Raw genomic sequence first — 20,356 nt, 5'->3', positions numbered from 1 at the left:
ATTGGCTTCGAGAACTCTAAATTCAACCCACCCCTAAGGTGGTGAAAGGGACAGGCTGTATACAGTAGCTCAGCTGGTCCCCAGGAGCTCAACTAGATCTCCACGCTCTGGGGAAGTCAGAAAGAACCCTGATAGCCAGTGCCTTCTGCAAAACACGAGGTGAGGTGAAAGAGACACTGCATTTAGGCAAATCCACGCTGTGGGTAAGAAAGCCCCTTCCCACTGTGCAGGGCATTTGCCTGGCATCACAAACAGCCACCAGGATGTCGGGGGACTGCCTGTGCCAAGTACACAGGCGAACCCAGGGCCAAGTGTCAGGTACGAAGAGCTATGAGTGGACATGGGTCTATAAAGAACATGTTTATTATGGAGTCAGTGTTTGAGCACTTACAGGTTAGGTGCACAGAGGCAGAGAGACAAGAGACAGGATCAGTACTAGCAGAATTTTCTCTCCTTGCTTCCAGTCCATCCGCTGGAATAGTACAATGAGTTACAGTATCATGCTTATACCTTTTTCATCCTCCCTGGGGAAGGCGATTCAAGCATCTATTGGCACATCACCTGGGTGAAAACCAAGAACTTTAGGTGAAGAATTGGATGCTGTGCATTCAGGGCGTGCACACTGTGATGGCTAAGCAGGGAACCCAGGTCCCAAGTTCTTCAAAGCCCTGTTGTTCCAAGCCCCACCTCTCCCATTTCGACAGCATGGTTCGACCTTACTGCCAGCAGTCATTTTAAAAACGGAAAATCCGCAGTACTTTAGGAAGGGCGGCATCTCTGAATTTTCTCAGTTTTCTACCACTGATCTTGATATTATTCCTCTGAGTTGTACCTTTTCTCCAAGTGTCCTGTGTTTTTGTGCTTTTCATATCGAGGCTCAGAGTCGCTGCTGTGCAGTGAGTAAGAATACAGTCTATGGGTCAGTTGGATCCAGTTCCCCAAGCCAGTGGCTCCCTCTGTGATCTTAGGCAAGCTTCCCCTGCACAGAGGCAGTTTCCTTGACCGTAAAACGAGGTGGATAGTACAGTGTTCCGCTCCTGGGGTGGCTGCGAAGGTTGCATTGATGCATGCAAAGCATCCCATGGTGCACGAGAAGCAGTGAAGACTGAACAGAACGGCTGCACACCAGTGATTCTCAACGCGGCCACACACCAGAATCACCTGGGGTAAGAATACCCATGCGTGGAAATTAGCTCTCCGCGGAGATTCAGGCTTGACTCATCGAGGTGTAGCCTGAGCATCAGGATGTTTTAAAGCTTCCCCAGTGATTCTAATGGGCACCCAAGATTGAGAGCCACCCTTCAAAATAACTCGGGAAACAAGATGTTCTGAGAGCTCCCGTCCAAGGCTGCACAGTCTCTCAGAGGAAGATGGCTAGGTGGTGTCAAGCCTGAATGGGTGCCCTGTGTTTTTCTTGTAAACCTCACATTGAGGATGGAGGCCGTGAAAGGCCCTTCCAGCCCAGGTACTTGTGCAGGGTGCCCCAGGGTTTGCGACCAGATGAAAGGGAGGTTCCATATAACGTGTGTATGTTTCTCATTAAAGTTCTACATTCAGAAACTGGCTTCAGAGACAGCAGGAAAAGAAGGTGAACTTGTTTGCACAGAAGGAGTTTCTCTTCCTTTAAGCCACGCCAGCCTCTAAGCCTTCATAGGGCAGAGAAGGCGGCTCCCTCCCCTGGCACCCTCCGAAAGACTCCGTGTTCACCCGCGTGGCTCGTTTTTAAGACAAAAGGGTGCACACCCTGACCAGAAGATCTGAGCAGTTAAATTGTTTGCTGTCTACATCAGAGCCCCAGGACATGCAGAAATTCGCTGCAAGGCCGGACCCACCAACATGAGGCCTTGCCCGAGGAGATTCTGTTGTCTGGACCAAACTGTCCAGGGGCCTTTGCTCTTGGCTGTGCTCATTGTCTTCCTCTTCACCTTGCCCTCCTTTATGAAGGAACCTAACACAAAGCCTAGCAGGTAAGAGTCTGCCCTTTCCAAGTTCCCTGTGATTTATCAGAAGAAACGGGAAAATGATAGCCTGGGGAGGCCGGGGGACATCTGAGACACCTTTGTGGTGACAGGCTGTGTCAGGGATCACGAAGGTTGTCAGGAATCACAGGTGAGGAAGCCAGAAGGGGAGACTTGGGGGGACATGGAGGTGGTATAACAGGAAAATGGGGGCCCATGGGGCTTATACACAGAGGAGATAGAGGCAGGAGTTGGAGAACTATTATTGGTCTGGTCTCCAGAAGGCATAGGTGGAAAACTAGACGACTATTTTCCGCTCTAGGTCTGTGAGTAATAACCTCAGCTTTGGGGTTCATTACACGCCATTCTCTGTGTACTAAAGCAAATGATTTAGCCCATGAATTCCATTAATTTCTTTATATATATATATATATATTTCTTTCTTTCTTTCTTAAAAAAATACAATGTTCATTGATTTGGCTGCACCGAGTCTTAGTTGCAGCACATGAGATATTTAGTTGAGGCATGTGGGATCTAGTTGCCTGAAAGTGAAAGTGTTAGTTGCTCAGTCATGTCCAACTCTTTGTGACCTCATGGACTGTAGCCCACCTGGCTCCCCTGTCCATGGAATTCTCCAAGCAAGGATACTGGAGTAGGTTGCTATTTCCTTCTCCGGGGTATCTTCCCAACCCAGGGATCAAACCCAGGTCTCCTACACTTCACTTTCGGCAACCCACTCCAGTATTCTTGCCTGGGAAATCCATGGACAGAGGAGCTTGACAGGCTATAGTCCGTCGGGTCTCAAAGAGCTAGGTATGACTTAGCGACTAAACAACAATAAACAACAAAGGTAGGTGATAGGTAGGTAGATAGATAGACAGGTGGATGGATGGATGGACGGACAGATAGACAGAGAGGTATCACACTATACACATTGGTTGACTTTTTTAATCAACTGTATCATGGACCTCCGTCTATGTTGGCACATACAGGTCTATTCCCTTCCTTTTCATGGCTGCATAGCTTCTATAGAATGGATATAGCTTAGCCAACCCCATCTATGGGCACTTGAGTTGCCACTCATTTTTCATATACCTTTGGGCACTTATGTATTTCCATGGGTAGATTTCTAGAAGTGGAATGGCCAAGATAATGAATATGTTCACATTAAATGTCAATGGAAGGACTTCCCTGGTGGTCCAGTGGTTAAGACTTTGCCTTCCAGTGTTGGGGGCTGCAGGTTCGATCCCTGCTCAGGGAGCTAGGATCCCACATGCCTTGCAGCCAAAAACCAAAAATATAAAAAAGAGAAACAATATCGTAATAAATTCAATAAAGACTTTAGAATGGTCTACCTAAAAACAAAATCTTTAAAATAAAAAAAGTCAGTAGACACATCAAGTCATTCTCAGAAAAGGCTACACAAACAGGTGTGAAAGTTAACTCTCTCTCCAACTTCTGCAGCAACACTGGATCTTGTGAATGGTTTTCAAGTTTAATCATCTGATAAGTAAAAGCATGTTTCTCTTTTTAATTTGCATTTCTCGGGCTACTGGTGAATCTGAGGATCCTCTAAAGTTTATAAATCATTTCATTGTATGAATATACCACACATTATTTACTCATTCTGTTTTTGATGGACATTTGGGTAGTTTCCAGTTCTGGCTATCATGAATTATGAGTAAACCTGCTGTGAACATTGTTGTACAAACCTTTTTTGTGTACATAGTTTTATTTCTCTTGGGTCAATATCTAGAAATGGAATTGCTGTGTTATAAGGAAAGTATATGTTTAACTTTATTTTTTTATACTTTTATTTATTTGGCCACACAAGGTCATAGTTGCAGCTTGAGGGATCTTTTTAGTTGTGGCATATGAGATCTAGTTCCTTGACCAGGGATTGAACCCAGGCACCCTGCATTGAGAGCATGGACCACCTGGACCACCAGGGAAGTCCCTATGTTTAGTTTTAGAAGAAAATTTATTGAGTTATTTCCAAACCAGTTTTGAATTTTTCTATTTCTCCCTTCGGGTTTCCCTGGTGGCTCAGTGGTAAAGAATCTACCTGCCAAGTGGGAGATGCAGGTTCGATCCCCAGGTTGGGAAGATCCCCTGGAGATGGAAATGGCAACAATCCAGTATTCTGGCCTGGGAAATCCCATGGACAGAGGACCATACAAGAGATAGCAAGGGGTCGGACAAGACTTAGTGACTAAACAACATTTCTCCCTTCAGTTTTGTCAGTTCTTGTTTCATGTCTTTTGAAGCTCTCTTATTTGATGCACATGCATTTTGGATGGTCCTGACTTCTAAAGTGACTGTAAAGTTATTGTATCTGCCCATGATTTTAAGGGATAGGAAACAGGCCACATACTGAGATGTCTCGATAAACTATCTATATAATTACATCCCAAGACAGCAGAGACAGTGGATGCCATGACAATAGTGGTCCCCGGAGGAGAAGATTTTGTGTCTGTTGAAAGGTTCAAAGAGAAGATGGCATCTAGGAGACAGAGAGGGCTTGCGTGAGTGCCTGGGGAAAGACGTGTGGTGAGCAAAGGATGAACAAGGGCGCCAGCCTAAGTCCTAAATGAGTGTCCTCTCTGCTGACCCAAGAGAGAATCCACCTCAGGGAAGTGAGGGTTTCCTCTGGGGAGCAGAGAAAGGGCATTTAGGAAGGTGGGACCCAGTGCTGCTGCAAAAGGCTTTCAGCCAGGGAGGCGGCCTCGCCTCGTGACAGCACTATTTTAAGACGATGAGTTGGCCAGAAGTGAACAGGATGGTTTAGGATGAGGGAGTTGCCACTTTGGGTTGACCAGCAGTGGCACCCAAGGGAGTTGGATGACTCCACAGGCAGATCATCCTGGTGTGAAGGGAGGGGCTGGGGTCGCCTTTAGCCATTAAAACTCAAGGTAGGAAGGATCTGGACTAAGAGACAGTGGAACAGCAAGAAGGGGGAAATCAGGAGATATTATGAAGGAGAGGAGAGAGAGAGGGAGAGGCAAAAGCGATGGGCAGTTTGCAGTTTAGAGACTGGTCACGCCCTCCTTTCCCTGCAGAGCTGCCTGGGCAGAGGGTGGGAGCAAAATCAGAACGGGAAGGGAGAGGCACAGTGCAGAACACACACTGTAGGTCCCCATGGTTTATGAAGGTCATTGTCGCACGGCTGAGTGCTGAGGCTGACGCTGAAACTCCAACACTTTGGCCACCTGATGCAGAGAACTGACTCACTGGAAAAGACCCTGATGCTGGGAAAGACTGAAGGCAGGAGGAGAAGGGGATGACAGAGGATGAGATGGCTGGATGGCATCACCGACTCGATGGACATGAGTTTGAGTAAACTCCGGGAGCTGGTGATGGACAGGGAGGCCTGGCATGCGGCAGTCCATGGGGTCGCAAAGAGTCGGACACGACTGAGCGACTGAACTGAACTGAACTGAACTGATCGCGTTGATGTTTACACTTCGTGACTTGCCATGATCATTTGAGAGTTGGAGAAGATTTTCAGATCTTAATCTGTGCTCCAGGGGCCTTTCCATGTGTTCTTTTTTTTCTTCTTCTTTTTAAAAGATACTTATTTGTTTTTAATTTTATTTATTTGGCTTCACTGGGTCTTTGTTGCACCATTCAGGATCTAGTTCCCTGAGCAGGGATCGAACCTAAGCCTCTTGCATTAGGAGCTCGAAGTCTTAGCCACACTGGATCACCAGGGAAGTCCCTCCACATGTTATTTCTGATCTTTACAATCGCGGTTCAAGATTAGTATTTTTATTCTTTGACAAAAAATGAAGATTACGAGGCTCAAAAACGTTAAGGGGAATTCCATGGAACCAGGAAGTAGCAAAACAGATATTTGAATTTAGAGGATTTGAGCTCCAAATCCCATGCTTCTCCACTACCTCCTATGTGTCGACTCTCAAGAGGTTTAAAGTCCAAGGGAGGACTTCCCTGGTGGTCCAGCGGTTAAGAATCTGCCTGCCAGTGCAGGGGACACAAGTTTGATCCCTGGTCCAGGAAGACCCCACATGCTGTGGGGCAGCTAAGTCCATGCACCACAAGTATCGAAGCCGTGTGCCTACAGCCTGTGCTCTGCAACAAGAGAAGCCTACACACCGTAACTAGAGGATCGCCTCCCTCACCACAACTACAGAAAGCCCGGGTGTAGCAATGAAGACCCAGAGCAGCCAAAAATAAAGAAGTAAATGGAATTTTTTTTTTCAAGTCCAAAGGAAGAGAGAGGCATACACAAAGCAAAAGAACACAGGTGATATTATTAGTAGTGATAAATGTCGTCAGTAAAGTCAAATGAGACAGATGCTACCCAAGCGCACAGAAAAGCGTCATCCAAACCAGGGGGATGGGGGTGGGAGGCAAAAGAGAACACGGTGGAGATGGGAGCATGTGCAAGGTGCCTGATGGCTGTATGACCTTTCAGCAAGCAGGAACACCGTAAGCAATGAGGAAATAGCGTAAGCAATGGCGCAGAAAGGGGCAAAGGACGATTTCAGGAATGGGAGACCGACAGATGGGCCATTTAATAAGCACTGATAAGATGTTCACTGTGTACCAGGCACTGGTCTCGGAGTTATGATTACTAACCACATATCGAGCCAGAGAGTAGATACTATTATCATCATCAACTCCTTTATAGATGAGAGAGATTAGATCACTTGTTCAAGGTCACCCTGGTCACTGATGTTCAAACCCAGGCAGGCTGGCCCCAATGTCCCTGCTCCCAGCAATGCACCACCCTCCACGTCTCCCCATCACATCCATCCTGATGTCATAAATCCTAAATGTGTCTTTTTCTGCCAGACTATGAATTTCTTGTGGGTAGGAACTGTCTTATTTGTCTCCATTTCTCCAATAATTTGAACAGGTCCCAGACGCTATACATATGTAACACACTGTCAATGCTTACTGATAAAAGAATGAATGTGAGCTTAAATAACTTTGTTCTGTAGCTATTAAGAATTTTATGACTTCCCTGGTGGTCCAGAGGTTCATATTCCAGGCTCCCAATGCAGGGGTCCTGGATTCCATCCCTGGTCCAGGAACTAGATCCCACATACTACAACTAAGATTAAAGATCCCCACACGTCAAAACTAAGACCCGGTGCAGCCGAAAATTATGAATAAATTTTCTATTTTTTTTTAAAAAAAGAAGTTTTAGAGTAAGGGAGTAGCTTGCTTAAATGTATGCTTTACACAGGTTACTCTGTCAATAGACTGTAGGTTGGGTAGATGGCCAGGCACAGTGGGGTTTTTATTTGTTTGTTCGTTTTTAGGCGGTGCCGCATGGCTTACAGGATCTTAGTTCCCCGATCCAGATTGAACCCTGGTCCCGGCAGTGAAAGTGATGAGTCCTAACCACTGAACTGCCAGGGAACTCCCTGGGGCCCAGGAAGTTTTAAGGAGACAGGTGAGAGAGCCAATGTAGTGGTTTAAGACAGAGTCCTGGGGGCCTGGGGCAAGGAGGTGCTGATGACAGCAGGACCAAAAGTCAAAGACTGAGAGTCAGTTAAATCAGCTGGACTTGGTGACAGACATGATGGTGGGGGCAGTGGTGATAAGGATTTTAAGACAATTCTATGATTTCAAACCTAGGTTATTGGTCTACCTCTCATATCATTTTAAGACAGACACAAGTGCACGAAACTGACAAAAGTTTTGGTCCCCATCTCCAACTTGCTCTCTGATGTGTAAAGACCACGTCTCTGTCTGCTTGGCTTCCCTAGTCCGAAATAAATGTATCCTCGAAGACGCTTGCCTTGTTTTGGCTTCAGAGATGATCATGAAGAGTGAGCTGTGAATCAGATCTATGGCTTCTGTTTTGTTGTTTTGGCTACTGTTGTGAATATTTTATTTATTTAGTTGGTTGTGCTGGGTCTTAGTCGTGGCATGGGGGGTCTAGTTCTCTGATCAGGCATCGAACTCGGGCCCCCTGCATTGGGAATGCAGAGTCTTAGCTACTAGACCACAGGGAAGTCCCCTGGTGTCTGTTTTGTATTGTATTTTGCTTTGGTGTAAGAACCAAACTGTGTTTTCTGTAACCTTCTGGTTTCTGATTCTGAACCCCTAGCCAGAATCAGAAAACCTTAATCTCAACCGTTCTTATTACTCTACCCCATCCCCAGGAGGGCATCAAGGGCTCCAGGATGTCTGATATGGTGCCAAGGCCTGGGAGGGGGCAGCTGATTCTTAGCCATCAGCTTGCCACAAGATATCCATCATCACTACCTCTTGGCTCTTCTGTGTCACCTGGTTTAGGTGTGAGAATGTTCTGTGATGTGGTTTCTATCTTCCCAGTTTCTATACACAGTCAGTTCCTTTCAGGGGTCTTAAGAGACCCTTGTAATTCTACCAGGAAGTAGAAGCACTCTAATCCCGGGCCCTACAGAAGCCTCCCTTCTCTCCTGCCTCCTTTCATTCCTCCTCCCAGAGTAAATATTTCTAGGGAAGGGATGATGGCATAGGAACTAGAAAGGTCCCTCTCCAAGATATTTTATCTATTTCCCCAAATCTTCTCCCCATTTGAGGGCTTAGGTACTTGGAGGGGAAAAGCCAGAAGGTCTTGCAGGGTATTCTGTATTTTCCAGCTCTTGTCTGCACACGTGCCTGTGGGGGCAATGAACATACAGCTGACCATTAGCTGCTGGTGGTGGGTGGGAGGCAGGCACCAATGGGAAAGGGAGAAAACACAGGGAGGAAAACAACCAGATAACATTCCAGGATATTATACAACTACATTTGTGAGTATAATAGGCAAAGAAAAGGGATCTGGATGTTCATGCCCTCGGGGGTCAACAGTAGGTTCTTTGAGAAAGTATAATCACAAGTTGACATCCTTTTGTGCTGAAATTCATTTTCTGCTTTTTCAGTAAGGAGCATGCATTGCTTTAGGAAAAGGAAAAATAATTCAGAAAACTTGTGAAGAAAGATGAGCAAAAGTTTAGGTATCACTGTGGATTGAAGTGTCCCCCTCAAACAGAACATGCCCTAGGCTGTGTCCCCACTCTCTTCCACATAATAACACATTACCGCATCAACTTACATTCATGTCTGTTCCCCCTGTTGGTTCATGAGCTTCTTAAGAGCAATGACTATAGCTTTTTTATCTCTCATTCCTAACAGATAGCTCCAAAAGCCTGGCCTATAATTACCACTCAATAAATATTGCACTGTGTTTTCAAATTCTCAATAGGATGTCTCATTTGATTCTAAGTTTTCTCTTTAAATTTTTTATTTTTACTGAGTAACATGCAAATGTTTCAGTGAAATAGTATAAGGAGGCTTCTATCAAAACACAGCCATCCCCAGGACTTCCCTGGCAGTCCACACAATTCCACTGCAGGGGGCATGGGTTCAACCCATGATCAGGGAACTAAGATTCCTCATGCCATGGGGAACGACCAAAAAATAAATAAATGAAATAACCAATAAATACAATAATATAACTGTCCCCATGTCTTCTCCCTGCTCCAGGATTCTGATTTCCAAGGTGATTACTTCAACCCCTCTGATTTTCTTTTTGGTAATCTACTGTTCTATTTATAACATGCCCACCTGCTAGTTCTTGATTTCTCAGTTAAGTGGTTAAGGGCCATGAAGGAAATATTATTTACCCATGGCCTTGAAGCCTGTCGCCCCTTTAGATTTTCATCTCTGGATGCATGAACCCAAACAGGGGCTGGTGGGCATCTCTAACTGTTGCTGTCAGCACCTGACCCGATTCGACCTGCCTGTATTTGTATAACAGCACTGTTGCAAATGGTCTTCTCAGGTGGCTCAGCAGGTAAAGAATCTGCCTGCCAATGCAGGAGACACGGGTTCGATCCCTGGGTCGGCAAGATACCCTGGAGGAGGAAATGACACCCAATCCAGCATTCTTGCCTGGAGAATCCCATGGACAGAGAAGCCTAGCGGACTACAGTCCATGAGGTCGCAAGAGTCGAACAGGACTTGGCAACTAAGTACACACACACATTGTTCGAAATGCCATTTCTATCCTGGTTTGTAACATCCTTACAACCGTTTTATAAGGCAGGTTTTACGATTCTCACAATGGATAAGAAAACAAAGGCTCAAAGGGTCCTGTGACTTGCCTGAGATTACACAGCTGGCTAGTTAGAGGCGGGGCTGGACTAGAACTCAGGCCACTTTCCACCCACCTAGGCTCCACTGCCCATTTGCCAAGTGCCAAGAAGTCAGTGCCAAGTCCACCTCAAGTTCAACCCAAAAAACACGTCCAGTGGAGCCCAAGAGGTTAAGCCATGGGGAGGTGACAACCGCCACACACCAGATGGCTACCCTTCATGTCACCTTGCAGGAGACTGGCTCAACTTGCTTTCAGAGCTCCCTGTGTCACCAGGAAGTAGAAATAATAAAACCCTGATCAAGTTACTGAATACTGCCAAGGCTGTTGGGTTCTGCAGATTCCAGGGAGCTCTTCCAGCCATAAGGGAGAGCAGGAGGCAGGGCTGGGGCAGGCTGCCCACTCTCTCTATTCCTATACACCTCGCCTCTCTCCCCTTTCCCTGTAGAAGACTCTGGGGAGGGGGCAGGGGAGGAGAGGAATGCTGTTTTTAACCCTAAGGTCAGTATTCCAGAATGCCAGAATAAAAATAGCAACTGAACTTGGGAAAATCTGTGAAACAAACTTTATTCTCAAATGTGATTATTCCCTGAGAGGAAGATCTAGGTATAAGATACAGGTGCTAAAAAAATTTGCTTTAGGGACTTCCCTGGTGGTCCACTGGTTAAGAATCTGCCTTCTAGGGCAGGGAATGCAGGTTCGATCCCTGGTCAGGGAACTAAGATCCCACATGGCACAGAGTAAATAAGCCTGCATACCACAATTACTGAGTCTGTGCACTGTAGAGCCTGGGCACCATAACAAGAGAAGCCCGGGTGTCAAAACTAGAGAAAGCCCACAGGCTACAAGGAAGAGGCCGGGCAGGCAAAATTAAAAAAAAAAAAAAAAGGACTTTCTTTAAAACAGCCCTGGTTCTCAGCTGAGAGCTTCTAGCCGCTGGACTACACAGGTCATTTTGTATCTGTGATTCTTGATCTATACTTTGAACCTTTTGCCATTTCTTTGCTTCCAGGTCCTCCCTGGGTGATGTGTTGTTGTTTTGCTTCATTTATGGAATAGAGCTATGTGATCCCTGCTAGAGATATACTTATTTCATATTTTTTATTGTTCAGTCACTCAGTCATGTTCGACTCTCTGTGACCCCATGGACTACAGCATGCGAGGCTCCTCTGTCCACCACTATCTCCCAGGAGTTTGCTTAAATTCATGTCCACGAGTCAGTGATGCTATCTAACCATCTCATTCTCTGCCGCCCTCTTCTCCTTTTTGACTTCAATCTTTCCCAGCATCGAGGTCTTTTCCAGTGAACTGGCTCTTTGCACCAGGTGGCCAAAGGATTGGAGCTTCAGCTTCAGCATCAGTCCTTCTGATGAATATTCATGGTTGATTTCCTCTAGGAGTGACTGGTTTGATCTTCTTGCAGTCCAAAGGACTCTCAAGAGTCTTCTCCAGCTCCACAGTTTGAAAGCATCAACTCTTTGGCACTCAACCTTCTTTATGGTCCAGCTCTCACACCTGTGCATGACTACCCGGAAAAACCATAGCTTTCATATACATATGTATAAATTTTTTGGTTGACCAAAAAGTTCATTTGGGTTTTTCCCTATAGTGTTACAGGAAATATATATATATATAATTTAATATACTTATATTTTTATTATATATATATTTTTTGCTTTTTTTGGCTGTGGGATTTTAGTTCCCTGACCAAGAATTGAGCCCACATCCCCTTCATTGAAGCTGTGGAATCTTAACTACTGGGAAGTAGTTAACGACCTGGGAAGTCCCTATTTATTTATTTTTTAAGAGCAAATTTTTAGATATTTACCTCCAAAGTAGGTCAGAATTATAGTATCAAATTGCTTTTTGCTTGAGTGAATTGGTTCACCTATTCCTCTGAACTAGAGTCATTTAATAGAACCAATGTTCCCCAGCCTAGGGAACAGAGTACAAGCTCAGGAGCACGTAGGGTCTGATCAAGACGGAGGCAGGGCACTCAGCATGTGGATGGAAGCAACTCGAGCATTCAGTAAATTCCATCCATGACCTTTAGAAAATGGCAATATAAACCTTCATATCCCAGGCAATCATATATGTGCATAATCATCGGGAGTTGAAGTTTAATCACATAATTTAGTCACTACCTAGGTCATTGCTGCCACTTCCTCAAAAATGTAAACACATCATCTCTCGTGTCTCCTGCATTGGCAGGCAGGTTCTTTACCACTAGCACCAGCTGGGATAGACAGATGATTCAAGTCTAAATTCCTCATACACTGCAAACAATGATCTGGTCTTGCCTGCCTGTTTGGGAGCATCTCCTGCCGGACAAGCCCCGATCCCCACTCTTTTATATGTGTGTATATATAATTTTATTTATTTATTTTTGGCTGTGCTGGATCTTTGTTGCTGCACAAGCTTCTCTGTAGTTATGGCAACCGGGAGCTGTTTGTTGCAGTGTGCGGGCTTCTCATTGCGATGGCTTCTCTTGTGCAGCACGGGCTCTAGGGCTCCCAAGCTTCAGTAGTTTCGGTTTCCCAGGCTCTGTAGTTTTGGTGCACAGGCTTAGCTGCTCCGAGGTATGTGTGATCTTCCTGGACCAGGGATTGAACCCCTGCATTGGCACATGGGTTCTTTACCACTGAGCCAGCAGGGAAGACCCCCAACCCACATTTTCTTTTTTTAAATACGTATTTATTTATTTTTGCTGTGCCAGGTCTCAGTTGCAGCGTGTGGGATCTAGTTCCCTGACCAGGGATGGAACCCAGGCCCCCTACATTGGGAGAGCGGAGTCTTACCCACTGGACTACCAGGGAAGTCTCCCAACACCACAACTTTTCACGCTGCTGGGACTGAAACTTCCTCCTCCCCACTCCTAATCCTCTTCAGAGGAGAGCTCCTCCAGGAAGCCTTCCCAGCTTCCATGTGGGAAGCATGCCTTTTGTCCATCATCTCTAACACACGCCTCACAGTTTGTGGGAACTCAGTTCCCCAACCAGGGATTGAACTCGGGCTGGGGCAGTGAAAGTGCTAAGTCCTAACCACTGGACCTTCAGGGAATTCTCAAACATTTGCCTTTAAGCAGTGTTGGACTGATGATAGAATAAGAAGCACATCTTTAAGGCAGACCTTTCAAAATCAAGGTTGGCAACTATAGTCTTAACAGGCATGCATCTTTCCCATTTCCTTGTGGACAAAGATACCTTTGTGACCTATGCTTTTTTTTTTAAGGTACACTGAGTCAGAAGATATTAGGTGGCAGGACTAGGTTCACACAAACTCATTCTTAGACTCACAGTTGGGAACACAGAGGATGCCGGAGCTGCAAGGAGTGAGCCCAGGAAGCTGGGGGTGCAGCATGGAGATGTGAGCAGTTCAGCTCTGCGCTTGGCCTCCAGTTCCAGCTCCCCAAACTCGGTACCACTTAGGGCTCTTTACCAGTCCAAAGTGGCTTCCCAGGTGGCATTAGTGGTAAAGAACCCCCTTGCCAATGCAGGAGATGTAAGAGACGTGGGTTCTGTCCCTGAGTGGGGAAGATCTCCTGGAGGAGGGCATGGCAACCCACTCTAGTATTCTTGCCTGGAGAATCCTATGGGCAAAGGAGCCTGATGGGCTGCAGTCCACAGGGTCGTGAAGAGTTGGATATGACTGAAGGGACTTAGCATGCACGCTGGTCAGAAGTAAGTGTCCAGGTCCATTGCCGACAGGTGCCACTTGGGGTTGGGAAGCAGCCAGCAAAGCCCCTCCCCTCACCTCTCCTGAAGACTGATTTGAAGTCCACTTGAGACACAAAAATGAATGCTAGTTACACCCCTCAAGTCCCTACAACCTTAGCCTTCATCCAAAGTCATCTCTTTCTCTAGGAATCAGCATCAACAGAACGTTAAGGAAAGGTCCCCAGAGTTACTGCAAAATGCTGTGTCTCAGGCACCCAGCACGAGAAGGAGGGTGACCACCCACATGGAGTCAGTACAGGGGACCGGCCCTCGGGACACGCCCCCCAAGGCCACAACCCTCACGGCGGAGCGGCGCACAGGAGCGCAGACCAGCAAGGCCCATGCCGAGGAGCCGGGCAGAGCGCCCACCCCCACCAGAAAGGCCGACCCGCAGACACGGGAGAGCAAGGACACCGGGCTGGACACGCTGCCCCCGACGGCTGGAGGTGGGGGGGTGGTCTCCGGCAGGACCGAGGCACCATCACTGAGCCATCAGAACCCAAGGATGACCAAAGCATCCGGGGGCCAGAAGGCGAGGCTGACAGGCCCCGGGGCAGTGCCCACGAAGCCGTGGGACAGCCGGGCAACCGCAGCTAAGACTCTCCTTCCAAAACACCAGACCGGGGCGCACACCCCCGGGGGAGGGGGGGGGCCAGGGAAGGGAGCCAGAGGAGCCACCCCAGCGGCCGTCCCCTCCCAGGACAGAGTCCAGGCCACCCCGTCCTCGGCCCCTCTCCAGCGCCCCGCCACCCAGAGAAGCCAGAAGCTGAAGGCCGCCAACTTCAAGTCTGAGCCCCAGTGGGATTTTGAGGACAAATACAGTCTGGAAGCGGGCGGCCTGCAGACCGTGAGTTTTTCCTTTTCTAAGGGCTCTGAGGCCCACCCCCTCCCTTCCCTCCCAGGCTCTGCTCCTAAGCTCCGCTCCCCCCCCACCGGGCCCCTTCCCCACACGGCTCATCCAGGTGAGGGTGTGATCGAAGGGCCTGCCCTGGGCCTCAGGAGGCCCCTCAGAAAGGGTGAGAGAGTGTGACCTCAGCAGGGGGAGGGGTAGGACTGGGCAGGAGCCAAGGGACAAGAATGCCCCAACCTGGTGCCCAGCCCTGTCCTCCCCCCAGAGATAATTCCAAGACCCTCCCTCTCTTCCATCCCTAAGAGAAGCAGCCTGGGCCCCCAGCCATGGGAGGGGAGACACGGATGTTTGCACGCATAACTACAACCACGCACAGCACATGAGACCCGTAACACACCTCCTGCTGGTGGTGGGCCTAGGCGATCAATGACCAGGGGACCAGAAGGCCCTGGGAATAGGATGGAAGATGTAGCAGAGGTGGGGCCTTTCCAGCTTTGAGGCCTGGTTTCTGCTCCCACGCCCACCTCCCCCCAGTCCCAGCATCCCCTCCCCGCCACAGCTTCCCCGGCCTCTCTCCGGACCTGACCCATCCTCCTGCTTGCAGACCTGCCCCGACTCGGTGAAGATCAAAGCCTCCAAGTCGCCCTGGCTCCGAACTCTCTTTCTGCCCAATCTCACCCTCTTCCTGGACTCCGGACACTTCAACCAGAGCGAGTGGGACCGCCTGGAGCATTTTGCTCCACCCTTCGGCTTCATGGAGCTCAATTTCTCCTGTGAGTCCTCGTCCAAGGGGCCTGGGTGTGTGCTAGGCCACAGCAGAAGGCCGTGCTTCTTTAAAAAGTATTTTAAAAATATTTTTTGGCCGTGCTGTGTGGCATATGGAGTCTTAGTTCCCCGACCAGGGATGGAATCCTCAGCCCCTGCATTGGGAGCACAGAGTCTTAACCACTGGACCACGAGGGAAGTCCCAGAGGGCCATGCTTTCTAAAAACTGTGTTTTAAATCTGTATTTACTTTCTGGCCATGCGTTGTGGCATATGGGATCTCAGGGATTGAACCCAAGGCCTCTACACTGCAAGCGCAGGTCCTTAACCACTGGACCACCAGGGAAGTCCCAGAGGGCCATGCTTTTTTGCCTCTGGCCCACGTCTCCCCTGCGGACAACCAGCCCCGGGACAAAGGCCGGCCGGGCGGCCCCCTGGCCCTGGCTGGGCTCTGAGTGGAATCCCCCCGGCCCCCCACATTGCAGTGGTGCAGAAGGTCGTGGTGCGCTTCCCCTCAGTGCCCCAGCAGCAGCTGCTCCTGGCCGGCCTCCCCGCCGGGAGCTCCCGGTGCATCAGCTGTGCCGTGGTGGGCAACGGGGGCATCCTGAACAACTCCCACGTGGGTCCAGAGATAGACAGCCACGACTATGTGTTCCGGTGAGCTGGCACCTGCCCTGACCCCTACCCCTCTCCTGCAGAGCAGGGCTCTTCTGGGAGATCTCAGAGGGTGCTCCCTGCCTGTGTCTAGAAGCTGTGGGGGAGGGTTCTGGGCTCACTAGTGCTGCCCCCCATCCCTTCTTCCTTCCCCCAACCACCTCCATGCATTACCCGGCAGCCCTCACGTGCTCCGATTTTGTCTTTCTGGCTAGGCTGAGTGGCGCCGTCATTAAAGGCTATGAACGCGATGTGGGTACTCGGACCTCCTTCTACGGCTTTACTGCCTTCTCTTTGACCCAGTCACTCCTTATACTGGGCAGTCGGGGTTTCCGGCACGTGCCTCTGGGGCAGGTGAGCAAAGAGGGACGGGTCTGGCCGCCCACAGACTTTGGATACGGGAGGATGCAGGTGAGACAGGGAGACAGACAGGGAGACAGGGAGCATCCTGAGTCTAGAGCCTGTTGTCGGTACAGTCTCCGGGCATGTGAGGGGCAAGGGCAAGGAGGGCAGCCATGCCAGGCCAGAGGAGAGCAAGCAGGCGGTCTGGGGTCAAAGTCAGGCCACCCCACTGAAGGCAGGACTCCTGGACCACACGCTGTCCTTGGTCCTCAGGATGTCCGCTACCTGCACTTCCTGGAAGGCACTCGGGACTATGAGTGGCTGGAAGCACTGCTTCTGAATCGGACCGTGGCTTCAAGGAACCTTTTCTGGTTCAGGTACCCACTGCCCCCTCCCCTCACCCACAGACAAGCTGCGGAGGGGGCAGCCGTGAAGGGCTGGACAGGTGGGGACAGTCTGAGCTCTCACATGGAGATGGGGAACCGGTCATGCCCATAATCCTGCCTTGGCCCTCCCCCAGAGAGGTAAGAGAATGAAGCACCCATTCCTGCCCACAGGCACAGACCCCAGGAGGCCTTCCAGGAAGCCTTGCAACTGGACAGATACCTGTTGCTGCACCCAGACCTGCTCCGATACATGAAGAACAGGTGAGAGCGGGAAGCCCGTGGAAGGGGCCGAGTCCCTCTCACCCTCGCCAGCCTCCTGACAGCTGCGGGGCTGGGCTCTCTCGCAGATTCCTGAGGTCTGAGACTCTGAACACTGCCCACTGGAGAATATACCGGCCCACCACAGGGGCCCTCCTGCTGCTCACCGCCCTCCAGCTCTGTGACCAGGTGAGGCCCTGCTTCTGGAGCCCGCGGATCTGGAGAAACAGCTCTGGGGTAGCCCTGGGCCTGCTCAGCATGGGATGCTGGCTAGGGGGTGGGAGGAGGGGCCTGAGTGTGGACACATGCCTGTGTGCAAGCGTGCTTCCAGGGGTCCTGCACCCAGACCCCTAGGGATAGACCCAGGATACAGGGCCCCTGCCCCCAACACACACAGAAAAGAAGCCCGAGAGACACACACGCAGGCCTTATTTCTCCCCCACCTTCCTGTAGGTGAGTGCCTACGGGTTCATCACTGAAGGCCACGAACGCTTCTCTGACCACTACTATGATAAGTCCTGGAAACGAACGATCTTCTACATCAACCATGACTTCAAGTTGGAGAGGACGCTCTGGAAGCGGCTACATGATGAAGGTATTATACGGCTGTACCAACGTCCTACAACTTCCAAACCGACCATCTGAAGGGAGCCTGGGCTACCGAAGTCCCTTCAGCTATTCTAAGGCTCAGGGCGCAGTGGGAGACCAGAGACTCGTCTGTCATCTTCCCAGCACCTGGACCAGGCTCTGAGCCCTTCCAGACTTCGAGGGTAGAGGTCTACTGAACTAGTGCAGAGGAGGGGACACCCTCAAGATGGCAAATGATGGACTGAGGTCTCAGAGACCTTGGAAAAATTTCTGCAGGGTCTATTCCGTGGACGTAGGGACTCAATTTTTGAGACCAAAGGGACTTCCCTGGTGACTCAGATGGTAAAGAATCTGCCTGCAATGCAGGAGACCTGGGTTCGATCTCGGTCAGGAAGATCGCCTGGAGAAGGGCATGGCAACCCACTCTAGTAGGCTTGCCTGGAGAATCCCATGCACAGAGGAGCCTGGCAGGCTACAGTCCATGGGGTTGAAAAGAGCTGGATACGACTTAGCGACTAACACTTTTACATTTTCACTGTTCAAATGCTACTTGGCACAGAAGGAGGAGTCTGAACTTATGGAGACATACAGATTTGGGATTGAATTACAGATCTCCCACTTAGCAGCTGTGAAATCTTGAAGGCATGACCATCTGGTGGACCCTTCCAGGGGTTATCTGATTCTAATAGGAGGTCTGCAAACTTTCCTTATGTTTGAGCTACTTGACAACACTCTGGGTTGTAGAAAACTGATACTAATAAAAATGATTTCTGTCTGAATGAAAAATGGGGATAGTGATCAGTCTTGTTCCTATTATCAAATTAATTTTAGTCTTCCGGACTGCCGATGTATGTGTCCGGACTTTGGGCTCTGTTTTGAACCAGTTTTTACTAGTTCCTTCACTAATTGATGAGTTAAATAAAATCTCTGAGATGTGTTCATTTTATATTTGTATAAGAATCACAGTTTTATCCCTAAAAAAAAGAAAAATCATCCTTGGGTCTTCCCTGGTGGTCCAGTGGTTAAGAATCTGCCCTGCAATGCAGGGGACACAGGTTCCATCCCTGATCAGGAAACTAAGATCCCACACGCCGTGGGACACCTAAGCCTGTGTGCCACTAATTCTGAGCCCATGTGCCTCAATTAGAGAGCCAGTGAGCCATGAACCGCAGAGCCCACAGGCTGTGGGGCCCACAAGGCACAACTAGAGAGAAGCCTACACGCCGAAACAAAGAGCTGGAGCACTGCAACCAAGACCCAGTGAAGTCAAATAATAACAATAATAATACATATTTTTTAAAAAATCATCCTTTAACGTTTCCTTAGGCCGTTGTTTTCTAATCTGCAAAATGATTTTGTTGCTGTTGTCCAGTTGCTAAGTTATGTCTGACTCTTTTTGACCCCGGGAACTGCAGCACACCAGGCTTCCCTGTCCTTCCCTATCTCCCAGAGTTGGCTCAAACTCACATCCACTGAGTCCGTGATGCTGCCCAACCATCTCATCCACTGTCACCGCCTTCTCCTCTTGCCCTCGATCTTTCCTAGCATCGGGGTCTTTTCCAATGAGTCGGTTCTTCACATCAGGTGGCCAAGTTATTGGAGCATCAGCTTCAGCATCCGTCCTTCTAATGAATATCTAGGGTTGATTTCCTTTAGGATTGACTGGTTTGGGAGTGTCCATTTCACAAGAATTTTTTAAACCACTGATGCAACAAGGCACTTGTTTTCCTTCTCCTTTCATTTTTATTAATCCTCCTATCAATCTGCATTTTCTAAAACTCCAGGAAGAGAATTTGGGCTGAGCTGAACACACTTCAGTTCGCCTTACCTCTTTGAGCTCTGTCTCCAGGATTTGAAATCTGAAGCCCAGAAGAACTTGGGCGGGCAGCAGAGTGGGGAAGTGAGGGGGTGGGGAGCGGGGGTGGGGGAGGTGAGGGTGTTGTGAAGAAAGCTCCCTTTTAGACTTAATTCTCAGGTTCCAAAGCTAATTAATACTAGTGCTGCTCATGTGCTCAGTCGTGGCCGACTCTTTGCGACCCCTGGATTGTAGCCCTCCAGGTTCCTCTGTCCATGGAATTTTCTAGCCAAGAATACTGGAGTGGGTTGCCATTTCCTTCTCCAGGGGATTAACACCAGTAGGTCCCGATTTGCTTTGCTCAAGAGTGCAGTACCAGCTCTGGGCGGAAGGTGGCGGCATCTCTATGCCCCCTTCCCAGTGGTACCCAGCCTTTATTAGGTTTTCCTAACTATTCCTGGCGGAGAAGGCAATGGCACCCCACTCCAGTACTCTTGCCTGGAAAATCCCATGGGTGGAGGAGCCTGGTAGGCTGCAGACCCATGGGGTCGCTAGGAGTCGGACATGACTGAGCGACTTCACTTTCACTTTTCCCTTTCATGCACTGGAGAAGGAAATGGCAACCCACTCCAGTGTTCTTTCCTGGAGAATCCCAGGGACTGCTGAGCCTGGTGGGCTGCCGTCTATGGGGTCACACAGAGTCGGACACTACTGAAGCGACTTAGCAGTAGCAGTAGCAACTATTCCTGGATGGATGGAGGAACCTGGTAGGCTACAGTCCATGGGGTCGCTGAGTCAGACACGACTGAGTGACTTCATTTTCACTTTTCACTTTCGTGCATTGGAGAAGGAAATGGCAACCCACTCCAGTGTTCTTGCCTGGAGAATCCCAGGGACAGCGGAGCCTGGTGGGCTGCCGTCTATGGGGTCGCACAGAGTCGGACACGACT

General features: G+C 49.2%; 1 protein-coding gene and 1 long non-coding RNA gene across 2 annotated transcripts in view; one reads left to right on the top strand and one right to left on the bottom strand.

Annotated features, from left to right (window-relative positions):
• Positions 1-20,356, bottom strand: part of LOC145540642 (uncharacterized) — a 72,005-nt gene that overhangs the window by 24,795 nt on the left and 26,854 nt on the right. The window lies entirely within an intron of this gene.
• ST6GALNAC1 (ST6 N-acetylgalactosaminide alpha-2,6-sialyltransferase 1) lies at positions 1,087-18,556 on the top strand. The gene is made up of 9 exons (XM_081575510.1): positions 1,087-1,967; positions 13,917-14,616; positions 15,224-15,392; positions 15,869-16,040; positions 16,253-16,391; positions 16,653-16,756; positions 16,937-17,026; positions 17,113-17,212; positions 17,477-18,556. The coding sequence occupies exons 1-9, from the start codon at positions 1,837-1,839 to the stop codon at positions 17,666-17,668; spliced, it is 1,797 nt and encodes a 598-aa protein (XP_081431636.1). The 5' UTR covers positions 1,087-1,836; the 3' UTR covers positions 17,669-18,556.

This window comes from Giraffa tippelskirchi, chromosome 3 (assembly GCF_054371585.1).
Source record: "Giraffa tippelskirchi isolate mGirTip1 chromosome 3, T2T-mGirTip1v1.2.pri, whole genome shotgun sequence".
NCBI classification, from domain to species: Eukaryota; Metazoa; Chordata; class Mammalia; order Artiodactyla; family Giraffidae; genus Giraffa; species Giraffa tippelskirchi.
Note: the sequence above shows the minus strand (reverse complement) of the source record. Positions and strands in the feature narration are given on the sequence as shown.